The sequence below is a fragment of the Mustelus asterias genome, chromosome 15 (assembly GCF_964213995.1).
Source record: "Mustelus asterias chromosome 15, sMusAst1.hap1.1, whole genome shotgun sequence".
Taxonomy (NCBI): domain Eukaryota; kingdom Metazoa; phylum Chordata; class Chondrichthyes; order Carcharhiniformes; family Triakidae; genus Mustelus; species Mustelus asterias.
In genome coordinates this window covers 86,719,409-86,743,150 of record NC_135815.1, presented here as the reverse complement: position 1 = coordinate 86,743,150, position 23,742 = coordinate 86,719,409, and the positions used below count along the sequence as shown (strand labels likewise).

The 23,742-nt window shown below is 47.4% G+C and overlaps 1 protein-coding gene across 2 annotated transcripts in view; it reads right to left on the bottom strand.

The window, feature by feature from the left end:
• Nucleotides 1-16,267: 16,267 nt before the first annotated feature.
• ccdc170 (coiled-coil domain containing 170) overlaps nt 16,268-23,742 on the bottom strand; it is a 93,166-nt gene continuing 85,691 nt past the window's right edge. For both annotated transcript variants that reach the window (XM_078230285.1, XM_078230286.1), the window contains one exon: nt 16,268-17,746. In XM_078230285.1, the coding sequence (XP_078086411.1) occupies nt 17,465-17,746 (282 nt within the window). In that variant the 3' untranslated portion in view covers nt 16,268-17,464. The remainder of the gene's footprint in view (nt 17,747-23,742) is intronic.

Genomic DNA, 23,742 nt, shown 5'->3' with positions numbered 1-23,742 from the left:
AGCGACGCCCATGTCCCACGAATGAATAACAAAAGCACGCTGAGAAAGATGGTGATTTCACTGGAACAGGTGAAGCAGGAGAGGTAGGCCATTCGGGTAGGACTCAAACCCAGAGCTTCTGGCTCAGAGGCAGAGACACTAAACCCATTGCATCATAAGACCATCCGTGAAACTATCACATTGTCCCATCTGGTTCACTAATGTACTTCAGGGAAAGATACCTAATATCTCTTGTGGCCTATGTGTAACTCTAGATTCACAACAATATTATTGACTCTAAAATAGCTTATAAAGTCACTTAGACGTTTTGAGGAAGGCAACTCAAAACCATCTTCTCAGGGGCAATTAATGATGGGCAATAAACGCTGACTTTACCAACTGACACCCACATCCTGCGAAAGAAGAAAGTATCTCAATTCCCCGTGTACAAATAACAAACAGATCAACTGGTTTTATCCCAAAATGGTACAAATTACCCTCATTTGTAGAAATGAAACATGAATGGGAATCAAGAGTTGGATTTTAAACATGCCTTTGCACTCACTGATCACATGGGTAATGAAATGAAGATGCAACATCTGGAAGCAAACATATTATCGAATATAAAATGATTACATTACAAAATTGAACAAATAATCCAGAACCATAGAATCCCTACAGTGCAGAGAGAGGCCATCTGGCCCATCGAGTCTGCACTGACTCTCCGAAAGAGCATTCCACCCAGGCCCTCCCCTCCACTCCACCCTATCCCCGTAACCCCCTGCATCTACCATGGCCAACCCCACTAACCTACACATCTTTGGACACTAAGGGGCAATTTAGCATGGCCAATCCACGTAACCTACACATCTTTGGACACTGAGGGGCAATTTAGCATGGCCAATCCACCTAACCTACACATCTTTGGACACTGAGGGGCAATTTAGCATGGCCAACCCCACAAACCTACACATCTTTGGACACTAAGGGGCAATTTAGCATGGTCAATCCATCTAACCTACACATCTTTGGAGACTAAGGGGCAACTTAGCATGGCCAATCCACCTAACGTACACATCTTTGGACACTGAGGGGTGATTTAGCATGGCCAATCCCCCTAACTTGCACTTCTTTGGACTGTGGGAGGAAACCGGAGCACCCGGAGGAAGCCCATGCAGAAATGGGGAGAACGTGCAAACTCCACACAGATAGTCATTTAGGGCTGGAATCGAACCAGGGTCCCTGGCGCTGTGAGGCAGCAGTGCTAACCACTATGCCACCCTGGCACTAATATGTCAAATTTATACACTGCCATGCTCCCTCAGAGCAAAAAACACTTTTTCCCCAAATATTATTGCCATTAAAAATAGCTGAATTCCTAATCACATTATTTTAAATTAAAGTTTTGAAATCAGTATATTCTCATCATAACCATACTGATGCAGCTGAAGCTTTAGAATGATGTTTTAAAGCAAACTGACACTAAACCATGCACATAAAATTCAATTGCTCAGATTTTGGATGAATGAACCATGGTTCATGGCATGCCTGTGCCCATTCAGATCAAGGTGGGTAAAAGACAAAATTGGCCATCTGCTTGATTTCAGGGCACAAACCTGTGTCCAATAGCTTCTCTGTCTGTGGTAGGGGAGAGTGTACATTCTCAGATGGCTACCATCCCCATTCATGTCAGGTGGGAGTGCATTTAACCAGTCCCTTATGTGTGAACCGGAGCCGATGCTTCATGCAATCAAGTCCAGTTGTACTCCCAGTATTCTGACCTAACATTTCTCACTGTTAGATTCTTATTGGGGCGGCACCGGTGCACAGTGCTTAGCACTGCTGCGTCACAGCGTCAAGGACCCGGGTTCAATTCCCGGCTTGGGTCACTGTCTATGTGCAGTTTGCACATTCTCCCCCTGTTTGCATGGGTTTCCTCCGGGTGCTCCAGTTTCCTCCCACAGTCTGAAAGACGTGCTGGTTAGGTGCATTGACCCGAACAGGAGCCAGAGTGTGGCGACTAGGGGAATTTCACAGTAACTTCATTGCAGTGTTAATGTAAGCTTTACTTATGACTAATAAATAAATAAACTTTAAACTTTACTATAGGCCCCCAAATAGTAATAGAGATGTGGAGCAAGAAATTGCTAAGCAGATTATGGATAGGTGTGGAGGTCACAGGGTAGTTGTCATGGGGGGACTTTAACCTTCCAAATATTGATTGGAACCTTTATTGGTCGAATAGTTCGGATGGGGCAGTTTTTGTGCAGTGTGTGCAGGAGAGGTTCCTGACACAATATGTGGATAAGCCGACAAGAGGTGGGGCCACATTGGATTTGGTACTGGGAAATGAACCGGGCCAAGTGTTGGATTTGGTTGTGGGAGAGCACTTTGGAGATAGTGACCACAATTCGGTGTCTTTTGTTATTGCAATGGAGAGGGAGAGGGCCATACGGCAGGGCATAGTTTACAATTGGGGGAGAGGGAATTATGATGCAATCAGGCGGGAATTAGGAAGCATAGGATGGGAACAAAAATTGTCAGGCAAAGGCACTAATGATAAGTGGAACTTTTTCAAGGAACAAATACTGCGTGTCCTTGGTAGGTATGTCCCTGCCAGGCGGAGAGGAAATGACCAAGTGAGGGAACCATGGTTCACAAAAGAGGTGGAATGTCTTGTCAAGAGGAAGAAGGAAGCGTATGTTAGGTTGAGAAAACAAGGTTCAGTTGGCTCGATGGAGGGTTACAAGTTAGCAAGAAATGAGCTGAAAAAGGGGCTTAGGAGAGCTAGGAGGGGGCATGAGAAGTCCTTGGCGGGTCGGATCAAGGAAAACCCCAAGGCTTTTTACTCTTATGTGAGGAATAAAAGAATGACCAGGGTGAGGTTGGGGCCGGTCAAGGACGGCAGTGGGAATTTGTGCATGGAGTCAGAAGAGATAGGAGAGGTGATGAATGAATACTTTTCTTCGGTGTTCACCAAGGAGAGGGGCCATGTTTTTGAGGAAGAGAGGGTGTCACAGGCTGATAGGCTGGAGGAAGTACATGTTCGGAGGGAAGATGTACTAGCAATTTTGAATAAACTGAAAGTTGATAAGTCCTCTGGGCCTGATGAAATATATCCTAGGATTCTTTGGGAGGCAAGGGATGAGATAGCAGAGCCTTTGGCATTGATCTTTGGGTTTTCACTGTCCACGGGGGTGGTGCCAGAGGACTGGAGAGTGGCGAATGTTGTTCCTCTGTTTAAGAAAGGGAATAGAAATGACCCTGGTATTTATAGACCGGTTAGTCTTACTTCGGTGGTCGGTAAGTTGATGGAAAAGGTCCTTAGGGATAGGATTTACGACCATTTGGAAAGATGCAGCTTAATCCGGGATAGTCAGCATGGATTTGTGAAGGGCAAGTCTTACCTCACAAATTTGATAGAATTTTTTGAGGAGGTAATTAAGTGTCTAGATGAAGGTAGTGCAGTTGATGTCATATACATGGATTTTAGTAAGGCGTTTGATAAAGTCCCCCACAGTCGGCTTATGAAGAAAGTAAGGATGTGTGGGATAGAGGGAAGTTTGGCCGATTGGATAGGTAACTGGCTATCTAACAGAAGACAGAGGGTGGTGGTGGATGGAAAATTTTCAGACTGGAAACCGGTTACCAGCGGAGTGCCACAGGGATCAGTGCTTGGACCTCTGCTATTTGTAATTTTTATAAATGACTTGGAGGAGGGGGCTGAAGGGTGGATCAGTAAATTTGCTGATGACACCAAGATTGGTGGAGTAGTGGATGAGGTGGAGGGCTGTTGTAGGCTGCAAAGAGATATAGATAGGATGCAGAGCTGGGCTGAAAAATGGCAAATGGAGTTTAACCCTGACAAATGCGAGGTGATTCATTTTGGTAGGACAAATTTAAATGTGGATTACAGGGTCAAAGGTAGGGTTCTGAAGAATGTGGAGGAACAGAGAGATCTTGGGGTTCATATCCATAGATCTCTGAAGGTTGCCATTCAAGTGGATAGAGCCGTGAAGAAGGCCTATAGTGTGTTGGCGTTCATTAACAGGGGGTTTGAGTTTAAGAGCCGTGGGGTTATGCTGCAACTGTACAGGACCTTGGTGAGACCACATTTGGAATATTGTGTGCAGTTCTGGTCACCTCACTACAAGAAAGATGTGGAGACACTGGAAACAGTGCAAAGGAGATTTACCAGGATGCTGCCTGGTTTGGAAGGTAGGTCTTATGAGGAAAGGTTGAGGGAACTTGGGCTTTTCTCTTTGGAGCAGAGGAGGTTGAGAGGAGACTTGATAGAGGTTTATAAGATGATGGTTGGGGTGTGGAATGGACTGCCTGCAGGGATAGTGGAGTCAGAAACTTTAGGAACATTTAAGAAGCTATTGGATAGGCACATGGAGTACTTCGGGATGATAGGGAGGAAATAGCTTGATCTGGGTTTCAGACAAAGCTCGGCACAACATCGTGGGCCAAAGGGCCTGTTCTGTGCTGTACTGTTCTATGTTCTATGTTCTATGTTTACCCTCTAAATCACATTGCAAACACAGTCTCTGACTTTCTGCCCTCTCTCTTACAGGACAAGATGGTACAGAGTAGAAGGGGGCAGAGCAGAACCAGAGAAGAGTTAGGATGCCTGCATCTCCTGAGCTTAACAGAAGATGATTCTCTGCAACATGATGTCAGCCATGGGGCGGTAATGGCCTGGTGGTATTATCATTAGACTATTCATCCAGAAACTCAACTAATGTTCTGGGCCGATGATGGAATTTGGATTCAATTTAAAAAGTCGAGAATTAAGAATCTACTGATGACCATGAAACCATTGTCAATTGTCGGAAAAACCCATCTGGTTCACTGATGTCCTTTAGGGAAGGAAATCCACCGTCCTTACCTGGTCTGGCCTACATGTGACTCCAGACCCACAGCAATGTGGTTGACTCTCAACCGTCCTCTGAAATGGCCTAGCAAGCCATTCAGTTGTATCAACATTTCAAGAAGGCAGCTCACCACCCCCTTCTCAAGGGCAACTAGGGTTGGGCAATAAATGCTGGCCAGCCAGTGACGCCCACGAACAAATTTTAAAAAAGCTCCGACGGGGCATCGAGGATCGGGCATCACCGGGAACATTCACATTCACAAGGGCAGCCAGCACTGAACAACTCACTCAGCCTGAACTTCTGAAGAGTTTCAACAGCAACTGCATTACCCGAAGACCATCAGATCTGGGAGCAGAATTAGGCCATTCGGCCCATCGAAGGTGGGCTGGTGCTCTTGCATGGGGTCAGCCAGGATCGGTTAAAGAATGGGCGGTTGCGTTGATGATCTCATGCTCCGTTATGGAGATAGGCTGGGTTCCTGCATGAACTATGTTTGCCCTCAGAAGGGCAAACTCTATCATAACCCAATCTCCTTTAGGCCTGCATTGGAAAAAGAGAGGATCAGGCAAGCTAGGAAAGTGTTTATATGGAGTAAGGGGAAATATGAAGACATTAGACAGCAAATTAGAGGAGTAAATTGGAAGGAGGTATTCTCGGGGAAATGTACTGAAGAGAGGTGGCAGTTTTTCAAGGAATGTCTGTCTAGAGTTCTACAGGACAACGTTCCGAGCAGACAGGGAGGTGTTGGTCGGTTAAAGGAACCGTGGTGCACAAAAGCTGTGCGGGACCTAGTTGAGAAGAAAAGGAAAGCGTACAAAAGGCTCAGAGAGCTTGACGAAGATAGGGATCTAGATGAGTATATGGCTTGTAGGAAGGGACTAAAGAAGGAAATTAGGAGAGCCAGAAGCAGTCACGAGAAGGCCCTGGCAGGTAGGAATAAGGAGAACCCTAAGGCGTTCTATAAATATGTGAAGAGTAAAAGGATGAGACATGACGGAATAGGGCCTATAAAAGGTGAAGGCGGGAAAGTCTGTACGGAACCAGTAGAAATGGCAGAGGTGCACAATGAGTATTTTGCCTCGGTTTTCACAGAGGAGAAGGACCTGGGTGGATGTACTGTGGGCGTGCCGTGGACTGAAAGGATTGAGTATGTGGACTTTAAGAAAGAGGTTGTGCTGGAATCTTTGAATGGCATCAAGATAGATAAGTCGCCGGCTCCGGATGGGATGTACCCCAGGTTACTGTGGGAGACGAGGGAAGAGATTGCAGAGCCTCTGGCGATGATCTTTGCATCGTCGGTGGAGACGGGAGAGGTGCCGGAGGATTGGAGGATTGCGGATGTGATTCCTATTTTCAAGAAGGGGAATAGGGATAGCCCAGGTAATTACCGACCGGTGAGTCTAACCTCAGTGGTTGGTAAACTGAAGGAGAAGATCCTGAGGGACAGGATATATGAGCATTTAGAGAGGTTTAGTATGCTCAAGAATACTCAGCATGGCTTTGTCAAGAGCAGATCGTGCCTTACGAGCCTGGTGGAGTTCTTCAAAAATGTGACTAAACACATTGACGAAGGGAAGGCGGTAGATGTGGTTTATATGGATTTTAGCAAGGCGTTCGATAAGGTCCCCCATGCAAGGCTTCTAGAAAAAGTGAGAGGGCATGGGATCCAAGGGGCTGCTGCCCGGTGGATCCAGAACTGGCTTGCCCAAAGGAGGCAGAGAGTGGGTATAGATGGGTCTTTTTCTAAATGGAGGTCGGTCACCAGTGGTGTGCCCCAGGGATCTGTTCTGGGACCCTTGCTGTTTGTCATTTTCATAAATGACCTGGATGAGGAAGCGGAGGGATGGGTTGGTAAGTTTGCCGACAATACGAAGGTTGGTGGGGTTGTGGATAGTCTGGAGGGATGTCAGAAGTTACAGAGGGACATAGATAGGATGCAAGACTGGGCGGACAAGTGGCAGATGGACTTCAACCCAGATAAATGCGTCGTGGTCCATTTTGGTAGGTCAAATGGGATGAAGGAGTACAATATAAAGGGAAAGACTCTTAGTACTGTAGAGGATCAGAAGGACCTTGGGGTCCGGGTCCATAGGACTCTAAAATCGGCCCGCAGGTGGAGGAGGTGGTTAGGAAGGCGTATGGTGTGCTGGCCTTTATCAATCGAGGGATTGAGTTTAGGAGTCCGGGGATAATGATGCAGCTATATAAGACCCTCGTCAGACCCCACTTGGAGTACTGTGCTCAGTTCTGGTCGCCTCACTATAGGAAGGATGTGGAAAAGATTGAAAGAGTGCAGAGGAGATTTACAAGGATGTTGCCTGGATTGAGTGGCATGCCTTATGAGGATAGGCTGAGGGAGCTCGGTCTTTTCTCCTTGGAGAGACGAAGGATGAGAGGAGACCTAATAGAGGTGTATAAGATGTTGAGAGGCATAGATCGGGTGGACTCTCGGAGGCTTTTTCCCAGGGTGGAAATGCCTGCTACAAGAGGACACAGGTTTAGGGTGCTGGGGGGTAGGTACAGGGGAGATGTTAGGGGGAAGTTTTTCACACAGAGGGTGGTGGGCGAGTGGAATCGGCTCCGTCAGTGGTGGTGGAGGCGAACTCAATAGGGTCTTTTAAGAGACTCCTGGATGAGTCCATGGAGCTTAATAGGATGGAGGGTTATAAGTAGGTCTAAAAGGTAGGGATGTGTTCGGCACAACTTGTGGGCTGAAGGGCCTGTTTGTGCTGTAGTTTTTCTATGTTCTTCTATGTTCTAAGCGTGCACCGTCTCTGGTGCTGAAGAAACAAATGGAGATGAGCATGCCTCCAAAAGGGCAATGATTGCTTCTGGGAAGAAAAACCAAGAAAGGTACAGCACAGGAACAGGCCCTTTGGCTCTCCAAGCCTGCAACGACCATGATGCCTGCCTAAACTAAAACCGTATGCACTTCTGGAGACCGTATTCTTCCATTCCCATCCTATTCATGTATTCGTCTAGTTGCCCTTTAAACACTATTATCGTACCTGCTCCCACCACCTCCCCGGGCAGCGCGTTCCAGACATTCGCCACCCTCTGTGTAAAAAACTTGCCTCGCACATCTCCTCTAAACTTTTCCCCAGGCACCTTAAACCTATGTCCCCTCGTACTTGACTTCTCAACCCTAGGAAAGAGCATCTGACTATCCACTCTGTCCATGCCACTCATTATCTTGTAAACCTCTATCAGGTCACCCCCCCCAACCTCCGTCGTTCCGGTGTGAACAAACCGAGTTTATCCTCATAGCTAATACCCTCCAGGCCAAACAACATCCTGGTAAACCTCTTCTGTACCCTCTCCATCCTTCTGGAAGAAGGATGTCCTTGTGTCTAAGGGGGTCTTGGGTGTCTGTTAGTGTGTCTTTAAAAAAGCAACACAACCTCCTCCAAGCCACATTCTTGAAGTTCTGCGTTATGCAACGATGGTAGGGCATTTGAAAGTCAAATCTTTACAGCTGTCTCAAGGTCTTCCAGACTCCTCCAGATGCTCCTCCACAAAATGGAAGACGTTTTGGCCATTAGGATGTAAATTTATGAACTGTGAGGGAACAGTCTTGTCTGCGATGTGATTGATTGCTTGCTAACTTTCAACATTTCAAGGTCTCCAACTTATTTTTCAGTCGACAAGACCATCCTTTTGGTGATAATAGACATAAAAAGGTACTATACGATTCAATTCTCCACAAAAAATACATTTCAGATTCACAGACCAAAAAAAACATACTTTTATCTGCATTTGCAATAACATTCCGGTTGATACCACATGCTACTGTGGTGTTCAGATTCAGAATACCATTTTTCATTCAAAATCTACGGGCGCAATACTACATAATTAGACCAATTACAGATATATTTCATCATATTCACTTTTCAAGCTTCCAAACACCACATTACTTCCTTTACATTCAGAAACTTTTTAAGCTCCAAAATAAATGTAAAGAAAGTGGCCGGAATTTTACCGCCCCGCCCGCCGTGGGAATCGGAGCGGGCGAGGGGCGGACAACGGGAAGGTCCATTGACCTCGGGTGAGATTGTACGGTTTCGGGGACGAGCGGCGCCGTAAAATCCCGCCCGAAGGGTTTCACTGTCAAACGCCGTTCGCTTGTGCTGTTCGCAAAGTTACATAAATGGCACTTCTGCGTGGAAATTGTAGAGGATGAAAAGATTACGAATGGCCAGCTATTGAAAGGCAGGAAGTGGCTGTGGACGTTCTGCAGGGGGGTTAATCCCAGGGTCATGAACCTCCAGCACCGCGGTCATATTCGGAGAGTGTGGTCTTTGCAGAATTGGGGCTATGTTTGCCCAACTCCGGTCTCTGGCACTCAACACCACCCTCCCCCCTCATTGAGAATTCCCCTCAGATCTGTTTTATGAGTGAAAAATAAACAGTAAATCATCTTGCAATTACACCGTGCAATTCGAGTGCAGATTTCAAGTCAATAAAGAGAAATAGCGAAATGCAGGATTGTCATATATAACGGAGCAAATGAAAATCATTAAACAGACAGAAAAATCACAGTGTTGTACAAAGCCAGATTTCCCCTGCAAACTTACACACATTCATTGTTGTTGGATAACAGCGATTTTACAAAGTCATAAAGAAGCCCAAAGATCCAGACTCCAGGAGGTAGAATTCCTGCTGTTTCTCCCACCACCAAAGTCAGGAGAGGGGATCAGGGAAACCCTGTTCAATTTCCAGGCGCAGGGGAGGAGCACTTTCATCATAATGGGGCAAAATATAGAATCCCTACAGAGCAGAAGGAGGCCATTCGGCCCATCAGGTCTGCACCAACCACAATCCCACCCAAGCCCCATCCCCATAACCCCATGCATTTACCCTAGCTAGTCCCCCTGACACTAAGGGGCAATTTAGCATGGCCAATCCACCTAACCAGCACGTCTTTCGGAATGAGGGAGGAAACCGGAGCACCCGGAGGAAACCCACGCAGACACAGGGAGAACGTGCAGACTCCGCACAGACAGTGACCCAAACCGGGAATTGAACCCGGGTCCCTGGTGCTGTGAGGCAGCAGTGCTAACCACTGTGCCTCTATGACTCTACAGCCATCCATTGTCTGCAACTACTTCCCTATCTCCAACCTATTCAAAATTCTGGAATGCCGTGTTGCCTGGCAGGGGATACCTCCAGATCTCTCACCTAACGTGAGGCACCCCAACTCATCTCCACCCAGGACAAACCCAGCTAACGCACAATCTTAAAGTGAAAGTTTACTTATTAGTGTCACAAGTAGGCTTACATTAACACTGCAATGAAGTTACTGTGAAAATCCCCTAGTCGCCACACTCCTGGCGCCTGCTCGGATACACTGAGGGAGAATTTAGCATGCCCAATGCACCTAACCAGCATAGCTTGCAGACTGTGGGAGGAAACCCATGCAGACACGGGGAGAACGTGCAGACTCCGCGCAGACAGTGACTCAAGCCAGGAATCGAACCCAGGTCCCTAGCGCTGTGAGGCAGCAGTGCTAACCACTGTGCTGCCGTACCGCCCTCCCTAATTGATGGGGGGGAGGATGCAGGGGTAAGGGGAATTACAAAATTAATGGTAGAGGAGAGGGTGCAAGTGAATGAAGGCGGTAATTTAGATAAGGGAGTAGAGGGAGAGGGTGTTCGCGACTCATCAAAGCGGGTCCAGATAAAAGCTGGAATAAGGACACTTTGCCTGAATGCACGAAGCATTCGGAACAAGGTAAATGAGTTGATGGTGCAAATCAGCACAAGTGGGTACGATCTAGTGGCCATTACAGAAACGTGGCTGAAAGGTGACCAGGACTGGGAGATGAATATCCAGGGGTATCAGGCGTTTAGGAAGAATAGACAGGAAGGAAAAGGTGGTGGGGTCGCACTATTAATAAGAGATAATATCAGGGTAGTACTGAGGGATGACATAGGCTCTGAGGAACAAAACGTGGAATCATTATGGGTAGAGATGAGGAATAGTAGAGGGAGAAAGACACTAGTAGGTGTGGTATATAGGCCCCCAAATAATAATGTTGAGGTAGGGAGGGCTATAAACAAGCAGATAAGGGATGCGTGTAAAAACGGAACGGCAATAATCATGGGGGACTTCAACATGCACATTGACTGGCAGACTCAAGTCGGTAAGGGTGGAATGGAGGAAGAGTTCTTAGAATGCTGTCGGGATAGTTTCCTTGAACAGCATGTTACGGAACCGACGAGGGAACGAGCTATTTTGGATCTGGTATTGTGTAACGAGGAAGGTAGAATTAAGGATCTTATTGTGAAGGACCCTCTTGGGTCTAGTGACCACAATATGGTCGAATTTCTGATTCAGATGGAAGAGGAGAAAGTTTGGTCCCAAACCAGTGTCCTCTGTTTGAACAGAGGGAAATATGATAGGATGAGGGATGAATTGGCTAAGGTAGACTGGGAGAGCAGGCTGGCAGGTAGGATAGCTGAGGAACAGTGGAGGATTTTTAAGGAGATCCTTTTCAGTTCTCAGCAAAAATATATTCCAGCAAAAAACAAGGATTGTAAGAAAAGGGAGAACCAGCCGTGGATAACGAAGGAAATAAAGGAGAGTATTAAAATAAAAACAGCTGCGTACAGAGTGGCCAAAAATAGTGGAGAAACAAGTGATTGGGAAAAATTTAAGAAACAACAAAGAGAGACTAAGAAAGCGATAAAGAAAGGAAGGATAGACTATGAAGCTAGGCTAGCAATTAATATAAAAAATGATAGTAAAAGTTTTTATAAATATATAAAAAGGAATAGAGTGGCTAGAGTGAATGTTGGACCCTTGGAGGACGAGAGGGGGGAGTTAATAGTGGGAAATGAGGATATGGCTGAGTCTTTAAATAAGTTTTTTATGTCGGTCTTCACGGTGGAGGACACAAATAGTTTGCCAAATATTAACGATAGAGGGTTGGCAGCAGGAGAAATACTTAATACAATTAATGTTACCAGAGAGGCAGTGCTGGGTAGACTAATGGGACTGAAGGTGGACAAGTCCCCGGGTCCGGATGGAATGCATCCCAGGGTATTGAAAGAAATGTCAGAGGTAATAGTGGATGCGTTAGTGATTATTTATCAAAACTCGTTGCATTCTGGGGTAGTGCCGGTTGATTGGAAAACGGCTAATGTTACGCCGCTGTTTAAAAAAGGAAGGAGACAAAAGGCGGGTAACTATAGGCCGGTCAGCTTAACGTCTGTAGTAGGGAAAATGCTGGAATCCATTATTAAAGAAGAGATAGCAGGGCATCTGGATAGAAATGGTTCGATCAATCAGACGCAGCATGGATTCATGAGGGGAAAGTCGTGCTTGACGAACATGTTGGATTTTTATGAAGATGTGACTAGGGCGGTTGATGGAGGAGAACCGGTGGATGCGGTGTTTTTGGATTTCCAAAAGGCGTTTGATAAGGTGCCCCATAAAAGGCTGCTGAAGAAGATTAGGGCACACGGAGTTGGGGTTAGTGTGTTAAAGTGGATTGGGGACTGGCTATCCGACAGGAAGCAAAGAGTCGGAATAAATGGGTGTTTTTCCGGTTGGAGGAAGGTAACTAGTGGCGTGCCGCAGGGATCGGTACTCGGGCCGCAACTGTTTACCATTTATATAGATGATCTGGAGGAGGGGACAGAGTGTAGGGTAACGAAGTTTGCAGACGACACAAAGATAAGTGGAAAAGTGAATCGTGTGGAGGACGGAGAAGATCTGCAGAGAGATTTGGACAGGCTGAGTGAGTGGGCGAGGATATGGCAAATGGAGTATAACGTTGAGAAATGCGAGGTTATACACTTTGGAGGAAATAATAACAAATGGGATTACTATCTCAATGGAAACAAATTAAAACATGCTGCCGTGCAGAGGGACCTGGGGGTCCTTGTGCATGAGACGCAGAAGCCCAGTCTGCAGGTACAACAGGTGATCAAGAAGGCAAATGGGATGTTGGCCTATATTGCGAAGGGCATAGAATATAAAAGCAGGGATGTCTTGATGCACCTGTACAGGGCATTGGTGAGGCCGCAGCTGGAATACTGTGTGCAGTATTGGTCCCCTTATATGAGGAAGGATATATTGGCATTGGAGGGAGTGCAGAGAAGGTTCACCAGGTTGATACCGGAGATGAGGGGTTTGGATTATGAGGAGAGGCTGAGGAGATTGGGTTTGTACTCGTTGGAGTTTAGAAGGATGAGGGGGGATCTTATGGAGACTTATAAGATAATGCAGGGGCTGGATAGGGTGGAGGCGGAGAGATTCTTTCCACTTAGTAAGGAAGTTAAAACTAGAGGACACAGCCTCAAAATAAAGGGGGGTCGGTTTAAGACAGAGTTGAGGAGGAACTTCTTCTCCCAGAGGGTGGTGAATCTCTGGAATTCTCTGCCCACTGAGGTGGTGGAGGCTACCTCGCTGAATATGTTTAAAGCGCGGATGGATGGATTCCTGATCGGTAAGGGAATTAAGGGTTATGGGGATCAGGCGGGTAAGTGGTACTGATCCACGTCAGATCAGCCATGATCTTATTGAATGGCGGGGCAGGCTCGAGGGGCTAGATGGCCTACTCCTGCTCCTATTTCTTATGTTCTTATGTTCTTATGTTCTTTGCAGAAGCTAGAAGTGTGTGACAGGGAGAAGCACGCTCAAGCAGCTCAGATGGCATTTATGCATTAACTGCTACCAGCTGGCATTGCCAGGGTGCCTGTGCCCAGTGGGAGGGTGGGCCAACAATCCAACATTCTCCGCTCTCTAGATCAAACTTGCTTAAAATTCCTCAGAAAATCGTGGGGAGGGAATTGAACCCGGGTCCCTGGCGCTGTGAGGCAGCTGTGCCACCCACTGTGCCACCGTGCTGCCCTTAAACATCCATCCCTCCAGCGCCCTGTGGCCGCAGTGTGTAGCATGAACAAGGCTCCTTCACAGCTCCTCCCTCCCCTGTGACTCCCACTAGCAGGAAGGCTAAGGGCAGCAGGTACACAGGGACACTATCACCCCAAACTACCCTGCCACTCACACATTAACCTAATTACATTGCTGAGCCTTCATCAATGCAGGGCCAAAGACCTGGAACTTTGAGTGAATAGCAAAGTGGGTGCACCTTCAATACACTGACAGCAGATGTTTAAGAATGCCCACCTGCACCTCCCGTTATGAGCCTCCTTTCCTGTCTCTGTGGTTTCAGTACTCCAGGAAATTCTCCTTTCCACAAATGGAAACATGGGGAAGGGGGGATTAGGATATCGAATTTGATGATCAGCCGTGATCATAATGAATGGCCTACTCCTGCTTCTAGCTTCTATGTATTGTGTTTGTGTCTGAACTACCTATGTTCCCTGTTCAGTTACTCTCTTCCTGGCAACAATCCTGGTTACAATCTGAGATGGACAATCAGTTGCTGCTTGTGGGACACTTTCCTCCACAGCAAACACTGAGGGCGGCACGGTGGCACAGTGGTTAGCACTGCTGCCTCACAGCGCTAGGAACCTGGGTTCAATTCCCAGCTTGGGTCACTGTCTGTGTGGAGTGTGCACGTGCTCCCCATGTCTGCATGGGTTTCCTCCGGGTGCTCAGGTTTCCTCCCACAGTCCGAGAGACGTGCTGGTTAGGTGCATTGGCCATGCGAAATTCTCCCCCAGTGTACCCAAACAGGCGCCGGAGTGTGGTGACTAGGGGATTTTCACAGTAACTTCATTGCAGTGTTAATGTAAGCCGACTTGTGAAACTAATTTAAACTTAAACTAAAAAAAACTGAAAGTCCTCCAGCTTCATTGATAGTTTTTCTCACAGTTGCTATGGGAGATTCCATCTGATGAACAGGCCCATCCCAATATCAGCAAGTCTAGGTGGAGACTTGCAGACCCCCTAAACAGCGGAGTTACTGCTCACATTCCATTCCCTCTCTGGCACTGCTCACCAGACCCCCAACTTCTGATTTACACATTCTCCCCGTGTCTGCATGGGTTTCCTCCCACACTCAAAAGATGTGCGGGTTAGGTTGATTGGCCATGCTAAATTGCCCCTTAATGTCAGGGAAACTAACAGGGTAAATAGGTGGGGTTACGGGGCGAGGGCTTGGGTGGGATTGTTGTCGGTGTAGACTCAGTGGCCTCCTTCTGCACTGTGGGGATTCCATGATTCTATGATTCGATTTATTATTGTCCCATGTATTAGTATACAGTGAAAAGTATTGTTTCTTGCGCACTATACAGACAAAGCATACCGTTCATAGAGAAGGAAAGCAGAGGGTGCAGAATGTGGTGTTACAGTCATAGCTAGGGTGTAGAGAAAGGGCAGCTTAATATGAGGTAGGTCCATTTAAAAGTCTGATGGCAGCAGGGAAGAGTCGGTTGGTACGTGATCTCAGACTTTTGTATCTTTTTCCCGACGGAAGAAGGTAGAAGAGAGAGTGTCCGGGGTGTGTGGGGTCCTTGATTATGCCGGCTGCTTTTCCGAGGTAGCGGCAAATGTAGACGGAGTCAATGGATGGGAGGCTGGTTTGAGTGATGGACTGGGCTACGTTCACAACCCTTTGTGGTTTCTTGAAGTCTTGGTCGGAGCAGGAGCCATACCAAGCTGTGATACAACCGGAAAGGATGCACAGGGCCAGATTGTTTGTAACTTTCACAAGCTCAGGGGGATGGAGTGAGCTTGGGGATGGGTGGGATGAGGAGGGAAGTGAGGAGAATGGAGGATGATGCAGAGGAGATTTGCCAGAATTCCTGATTCCAGGAATGAGGGATTTCAACTACACGGTTAGGTTGGAAAAGCCCAGAGTTGTTCCACTTGAAGCAAAGGAGAGGAGAAATCTAACAGAGGTGTACAAGATTATAGCAGGTTTACATGAGGTAGATAATGGAAATCTGTCTCGTTTGCTGACGATACAATGACCTGGAGTCAGAGATGAAATGTTTTGGGCAAGAGATGCAGGGGGGTTGTGAGGAAGAATTTGTTTTGTGTAGTGACCTGGAACTAGCAGGGGTGGTGGAAGCAGAGACAAGCAATGATATCAAAGGGAAATTGGGTGGGCATTTGAAGGACTAACCTAGCAACGGCACTGGGCTAGAGTGAAGGCATCAGGACTGACTGGATTGCTCGACAATAACCTGGATAGGATTTGGTGGGCCAAATGGCCTCCTTTTGTGTCATAATGGCTCCCCAGAACCTTCTCAAGGGCAGTTAGGGATGGGCAACAAGTGCTGGCCTAGCCAGTGATGCCCACATCCTGTAACAGGATGAAATATAAAGTCTCTTGCCTGAAGCTCTGGATGTCGGTAAATGAAGGGTACTCGGGTGAAGGGGGGGGGGCAATTGAACTCCGCATTGGACAAAGACAAAGCCAAATGATACAGATATCTCAGCAGTGTGGAGAGCCCCAAACATACATGCGGGGTAGCTGTACTTGTGAGACACCCTCCACACTCTTGCTGCCATCATCCTCTCACCCACCCCTCCCCATGCTTTACTACATGTACCTCAATAACTCAGTTACCCTGGTTACCCTCATTCCACCACTGCTGGCCACTCATTCATAGAATTCTTATTGGAATCATAGAATCCCTACAGCACAGAAGGAGGTCATTCGGCCAATCGAGTCTACACCAACTCTCCGACAAAGCATCCCAAACCCTATCCCCATAACCCCGCTAATCCCCTCTAACCTACACATCTAAGGAGCAATTTAGCACAGTCAATGGGACACAAAGGGACAATTTAGCATGGCCAATCCATCTAACCTACACATCTTGGAGTGTGGGAGGAAACCGGAGCACCCGGAGGAAACCCACGCAGACATGGGGAGAATGTGCAAACTCCGCACAGACAGTCACCCAAACCAGGAATCGAACCCGGCTCCCTGGCGCTGTGAAGCAGCAGTGCTGACCACTGTGCCACCATGCCTCTCTATTCAGCGTCTATGCCCCTGTTCTCTGGAGATCCCTGTTATTCCTCTGTCCAGCTGCCTCCCTGCCCTGTCTGCTTTGAGAGCCTCTCTCTTGGGTTGGGCTTTACCCCCATTTGCTTTCCTTCTTCCAGTTTAGCCACCACATTTTGCCTCTGACAAACTTTGGCGAGTGTCATTCAGAAAGAGCCTGCAGTTATGCAACACCTTTTACCACCTTGGCACTCCCCAAAGTGCTTCGCAGATCAACCCTTGAAGTGTAGCCACTGCTGTAATGCAGGAAAATGCGTTGGTAATTTGTGCACAGCAAGATCCCACGAATAGCAATGCAATCGCGACTGGGTCATCTGTTCGAGCGGTGTATTTTGAAGGATAAATATGGGCTGAGAATGTGGCTCCTTTTCTTCAAATGAATGCCATAGAATCTTTTACACGGATGGACCTTAAGGGGCCTCAGTCTCATCTAGATGTGCAATATTCCCCTGGTACTGCACTGGAAACATCAGCCTAGATTACCTCCAGTATCTGGGGTGGGACTTGAACCCACAACCTCCTGACATTGTCGAGGGCATTACCAACTGAGCCCATGGCTGCTCACTTAGGTTTCGGGTTGGGGAAGATCATTCTGGGAAGAGAGGGGTGCAGATAGGCGGTGATATCTCGAAATAATCAACGTGAACGTGAGCATCTGTCCATTGATGAAGCATCCATTTTACGATGGGCCACTTTTTGACCTTCGTGCTGGCAATGCGGTCATCGGCTTGGGGCCTGGATGGTTCAGGCTGCCCGCCAACCTGTGCCTGGCCTCACATCCTGCCGCGTAGCCCTGGTGCAGCTTACCCACCGAGTTCTCCAGGCACAGTGCCGTCACGGCGGAGGTGTGGTGAGCTTGGACCAGCTTTTCCAACCGTTTGATTATCTCGTAGTCAGGAAGCGCAAGAACATTCACGTTCAGGCCGAGTATCCGTGACACAACCTCTCTGAAATCCAGCAGCTGAAACAATAAAACGGGCAGCGTTACATTCATCCCCAGTTGACCAATACACGTGTTTAAAAATCTAAAGTGGGATTTTCCAGCCACGCTCGCCCCAAGACCGGAAAGTCCCACCCGAGGTCTTTTGCACGGTCTGCCGAAATTCCTGTCTCGCCCGCTATGATTCCCGAATTTTTTCTTCGTTCTTTCATGGGATGTGGGCGTCACTGGCAAGGCCAACATTTATTCCCATCCCCAATTACACTTGAACTAGGCCATTTCAGAAGGCAGCTTAGAGTCAACCACATTGCTGTGGGTCTGGAGTCACGTGGAGGCCAGACCGGGTAAGGACGGCAGATTTCCTTCCCTAAAGGGCATTAGGGATCCAGATGGGGTGTTTTTTTTACAACAATCGATGATAGTTTCATAAATTTATTAACAGAATTCAAATTCCACCGTGAACACATGGGCGACATAGTGGCACAGTGGTTAGCACTGCTGCCTCACAGCACCAGGGACCCGGGTTCGATTCCAACCTCGGGTCACTGTCTGTGTGCTGTTTGCATGTTCTCCCCGTGTCTGCGTGGGTTTCCTCCGGGTGCTCCGGTTTCCCATAGTCCAAAGATGTATGGGTTAGGTTGATTGGCCATGATAAATTGACCCTAGGGTCAGGGGGATTAGCAGGGTAAATGTGTGGGGTTATGGGGATAGGGCCTGGGTGGGATTATGGTCGGTACAGACTCAATGGACCAAATGGCCTCCTTCTGTACTGTAGGGATTCTATAATTCTTTACACCCAGGGCATTAGTCTTTACCTCATGGATTACTAGTCCAGTGACATTACCAAAATGCCACCATCTCCCCAGAATAATCTTAGACCAAGTTACGATCCAAATGATCAGGGCACGCTTAAAGTGTACACCCATTTCACAGTGTATTCAAAGTAGCATCAGAATCAGTTTCTATTGAAAATAAAGTGGAAACAACCAGAACAACTGCTTGTAATTATATACTCCCCAGCATTGAATCAAAGAAATTTACAACATGGAAGGAGGATATTCGGCCCATCATTTGGCAGCATGGTGGTTAGCACTGCTGCCTCACAGCGCCAGGGACCCAGGTTCAATTCCGGCTTCAGGTGACTGTCTTTGTGGAGTTTGCACATTCTCCCTGTATCTGTGTGGGTTTCCTCCGGGTGCTCCGATTTCCTCCCACACTCCAAAGATGTGTGGGTTAGGTTGACTGGCCATGCTAAATTGCCGATTAGTGTCGGGGAATTAGCAGGATAAATGGGGTTATGGTGATAGGGCCTGGGTAGGATTTTGTCGGTGAAAGCTTGATCGGCCAAATGGCCTGCAGGGACTCTATGTCCATGGCAACCAACGTGCTCAAATGTGTAACATAGTAAAGCATCCCAAAATGCCTTACAGAAGTATTATCAAACAAATTTTGACACATTGACAATGAAGGAAAATATCAGGCTAAAAGAGGAAGGCTAAAAGGGAAGTCTTAAAGAGAGAGGGAGAGAGTCAGAGAGGTTCAGGGAGGAAATTTCAGAATTTATGGCCTAGATGTGCGGGTTAGGTTGATTGGCCAGGTTAAAAATTGCCCCTTAGAGTTCTGAGATCCGTAGGTTAGCGGGATTAGCGGGTAAATATGTGGGGGTAGGGCCTGGGTGGGATTGTGGTCGGTGCAGACTCGATGGGCCGAATGGCCTCCTTCTGCACTGTAGGGTTTCTATGATTTCTATGATTTCTATGAGATAGCTGAAGACATGGCCACCAACAGTGGGCAAGTGAATCGGGGATGAATGAGAGCGTAGATTTGGGGGAAAGCAAGAGATCTCGGTGGGTTGTAGGAGGTGACACGGACAGAGAGGGCGCAAGGCAATGGATGGTTCTGAATGTAAGGATAAGAATTGTAAAGATGAGGCACTCTCAGGTCGGGAGACAATGGAGCTCAGTGAGCACACGACGGGAAGGGACCTGGTCTGAGTTCCAAAATGGGCCTCAGAGTTTTATACAAGTGAAAAGTTACAGAGGGTGAAAGAATGGAGGTTGGCCAGGAGGGCAGGAATACTCCTGCAAGAAGGTACTCTTGAAGAGGTTTGTGAATAGTTACTCAGAGTCAGAATGAAGAAAGAAAGCCTACAAGTGTCATTTTGAGATACAAAATATGGGTGAAGCAACAATGAGAACTTCTCCTTGTATCCGGGAAGTTTAAGAGGGAAGCTAATGGAGGCATTCAGCATGATGAAGGGTTTGGGAGGGGAAACGTTTAACGATTATCCCCACTGGGTAATGAATTGGTGACAAGACTGCACAAACTAACTGGAGAACTTCAAGTTTTAGGCGCCCAGATCACCACCAATCTGTCCAGGTTCCCCCCCACCGCCCCCCCCCCCCCAACCACCCCCGCCCCACCATGCCGACACTTTAGTTAAGAAAGTCCACCAATGCCTCTACTTTCTCAGAAGACTAAGGAAATTCGGTATGTCCGCGATGACTCTCACCAACTTTTACAGATGCACCATAGAAAGCATCTTTTCCGGATGTATCACAGCTTGGTATGGCTCCTGCTCTGGCCAAGACCTCAAGAAACTACAAAGGATCATGAATGAAGCCCAGTACATCACTCAAACAAGCCTCCCACCCATTTACTCTGTCTCCACTTCCCACTGCCTTGGAAAAGCAGCCGACATAATTAAGGACCTCACGCACCCTGGACATACTCTGTTCCACCATCTTCCATCGGGAAAAAGATACAAAAGTCTGAGGTCACATACCAACCGACTCAAGAACAGCTTCTTCCCTGCTGCCGTCAGACTTTTAAATAGACCTACCTCGCACTAAGTTGATCTTTCTCTACACCCTAGCTATGATTGTAACACTACATTCTGTGCTCTTTCCTTTCCGTCTCTATGTACAGTATGCTTTGCTTGTACAGCACGCAAGAAACAATACTTTTTGCTGTATACTAACACATGTGACAACAATAAATCCAGGGGAAGCAATGGCCTAGTGGTATTATCGCTAAACTATTAATCCAGAAACTCAACTAACGCTCTGGGGACCCGGGTTCAAAATCCCACCATGGCAGAGGGTGGAATTTGAATTCAATAAAAAATATCTGGAATTAAGAATCTACTGTGCCCATGAAACCATTGTCGATTGTCAGAAAAACCCATCTGGTTCACTAATGTCCTTTAGGGAAGGAAATCTGCCATCCTTACCTGGTCTGGCCTACATGTGACTCCAGAGCCACAGCAACGTGGTTGACTCTCAACTGCGCTTGGGCAACTAGGGATGGGCAATAAATGCTGACCAACCAGCGACACCCATGTCCCACGAATGAATAAAAAAAAATCAAATCAAATGGAGGAATGAAGGGAGAAGTTAGTAAAAATGTTTACACCCAGAGGGTTATGAAAACAAGGAACGCTTTAACACAAGGAGAGACGGACTTATTTAAAAGTATTTAGAAAGGAATTGGATAAATACTGGGAAAGTAAAGAAAATTATAAGCTAAAGGAAAAGAAGAGTGCCATGGAGCTAAAGTGGTCAACTCCAGTTGAAGGGTTAGCAGAGGGATGGTGGGCCGAATGGTTCCTTCCAAAGCAATTCCGATGGTTCGTCTTCAGTAACCACATCAAATCTGAAATGTGTGGAATGATATGTGGAATGGAAGTGAAGTCCAAATACTACGTGGGTGCGACCGGGACCATGATGGGAGAATCAGTGGAACTCATGGAGAACGGGCACAAGTGGCCATTTGGTGAAGTGGAATTTGTGACAATGTCCATTGGACGTTCAGGACCCAGCTGCCAATAATAACAGCTGGTGGGATAAGCAGGCAAGTGCCCCACATTCTTCAAACAACTCAAACACAGGAATGTTCCCGGAAAGATTTCCCCCATTTTAATGTCAGCAATTTCCTACCCTACCAGCTATTCGTATTTTGAGGAGTTGAAGAAAATTGCCTCGAAACTCAGAAAAGGGAACAAGGCCGGACTTTTACCACCCCGCCCGCCAAGGGAATCGGAGCGGGCGAGGGGCGGACCACGGAAAGGTCCACTGACCTCGGGCAGGGTTTTACGGCTTTGGGACGAGGGAGTCCCATTCCAGGAGTCAGAGAAATACTTAACAATCTGTTGGACACATACAAGACAGCTGAGGCACATCAGAACTGTGGAAATGGCAACAGAGGGCATTGTGGTTTAGGTAGGAATGCAGAACCTCGGATCTGGGAGAAGTATTCCAAGTATCTGGCAGGGGAATGGGGAGATTATTAAAAACAAGTCAAAGGAAGATAAAGAAAGAGAGAAGCGTAGAGAGCAGCAAGCATCTCAACTCTCAAGTTTCAAACAGAATGTTCGATATTTTAGCATTTAAGGATGTCATTCCTCTGTTCCCATTCCTGTGCCGACAGTTAGGCACCCACTGCGGCAGAGAATCATGGGATTGTTACAGTGCAGAAGGAGGCCATTTTGCCCATCTGCACTGGCTCTCCAAACGAACATCATGGGGGGAGTTTTCCCGTCCCGCCCGCCATGGGAATCGTAACGGGCGGGGGGGGCGGGGGGGGGGGGGGGGGGGGCGGTTGTTCATGCAAAAGTCCGTTGACCTCGGGCAGGATTTTCCAGGCAAGTGCGGTCAGAAAATCCCTCCCCACGACTTGATGCCATTCCCCTACTTTCCCCCAACGTACCCCAGCACATTGTTTCCATTTAAATAATCATCCAATGCCCTCTCTAACGCCTCGATTGAACCTGCCTCCACCACGCTCTCAGGCAGTGCATTTCACACCCCAACCACTCCCAAGTTTCTCATCCCAACACATTTGCTCCTTTGGTAAATCATTTTAAATCTGTGCCCTCTCATTCTCGATCCGTTTACGAGTGGGAACGGCATCTATCCCAGCCCTCCTCATGATTTTGAACCCCAAATCTCCTCTCAGCTTTCTTCTCTCAAAGGAGAACAGCCCCAACCTCTCCTCACAACTGAAGTTTCTCATCCCTGGGTCCATTCTTATGAACTTCTTCTGCACGCTCTCCAATGCATTCACGTCCTTTCTATAGTGTGGCGTCCAGAACTGTACACAATATTCCAGCTGAGGTCTAACTAGTGTTCAGCACAGCCTCCTTGCTCTTGTACTCTGTGTCCCAATCAATAAAGCCCAGAATATTGCTTCAGCTGACTATCTCCCTCTTCGTCACTTTTCCCCAGATATTCCTTGACATCACTAGTATCCCAAAATCTACTGGTTTCTGTCTTGCACGTGCTCAGTGATTGAACCTCCGCAGCCTGCTGGGGTAGGGAATTCCAAAGATTCATCTGCCGGAATTCTGAGTGAAGAAATTCCTCCTCATCCCAGTCTTCACTGGCCTTGTTCTGAGACTGTGGCCGGAATCTTACCACCATTCATGGGATTTTCCCATCCCGCCACAGGGAACGGAGATTTGGCTGGCTGCCAGATTCTCCAACCTCGCTGCAACGGGGCGCGGAGCACGAACGAGCGGTGAGATCGCGCCCCGTGTCCCCTGGTTTTAGACTCACCAGCCGGGGGGAAACACCCTTTCTACATCTATCCTGTCACGCCTTGTAAGAATGTTATAAATCACCTTTCATTCTTGGAAACACTGGAGAATACAAGCCCAGTTTCCTCAATCGCACATTTTAAGACAATCCCCAACCTCAGAGGGCCAGTACAGGCATGAGGGGCCAAATGGCCTCCTTTATGCTATATGAGAATAAACTAAAGATAGAGCACATGGAAATAGCAAAATAAGGCAAAGGAAACACAAATGAGAAGTTTTAGTGGGTTACCTAAAAACTGTAGAAGGGTTACTAATCCACAAGGGTCACAGAGCCCGAGGGTGGAGGTTACGAAAGAGGCTCGCGCTGTGGATGATGGGGAACATGGATCACTGAATCAAGCTCAAAACTCCCAAGGCCCCAGCCATTCAAGTGAAGTCCCTGAAAATGGGGAGCCGTGCGAATGGGGGGAAACTCAGTTAA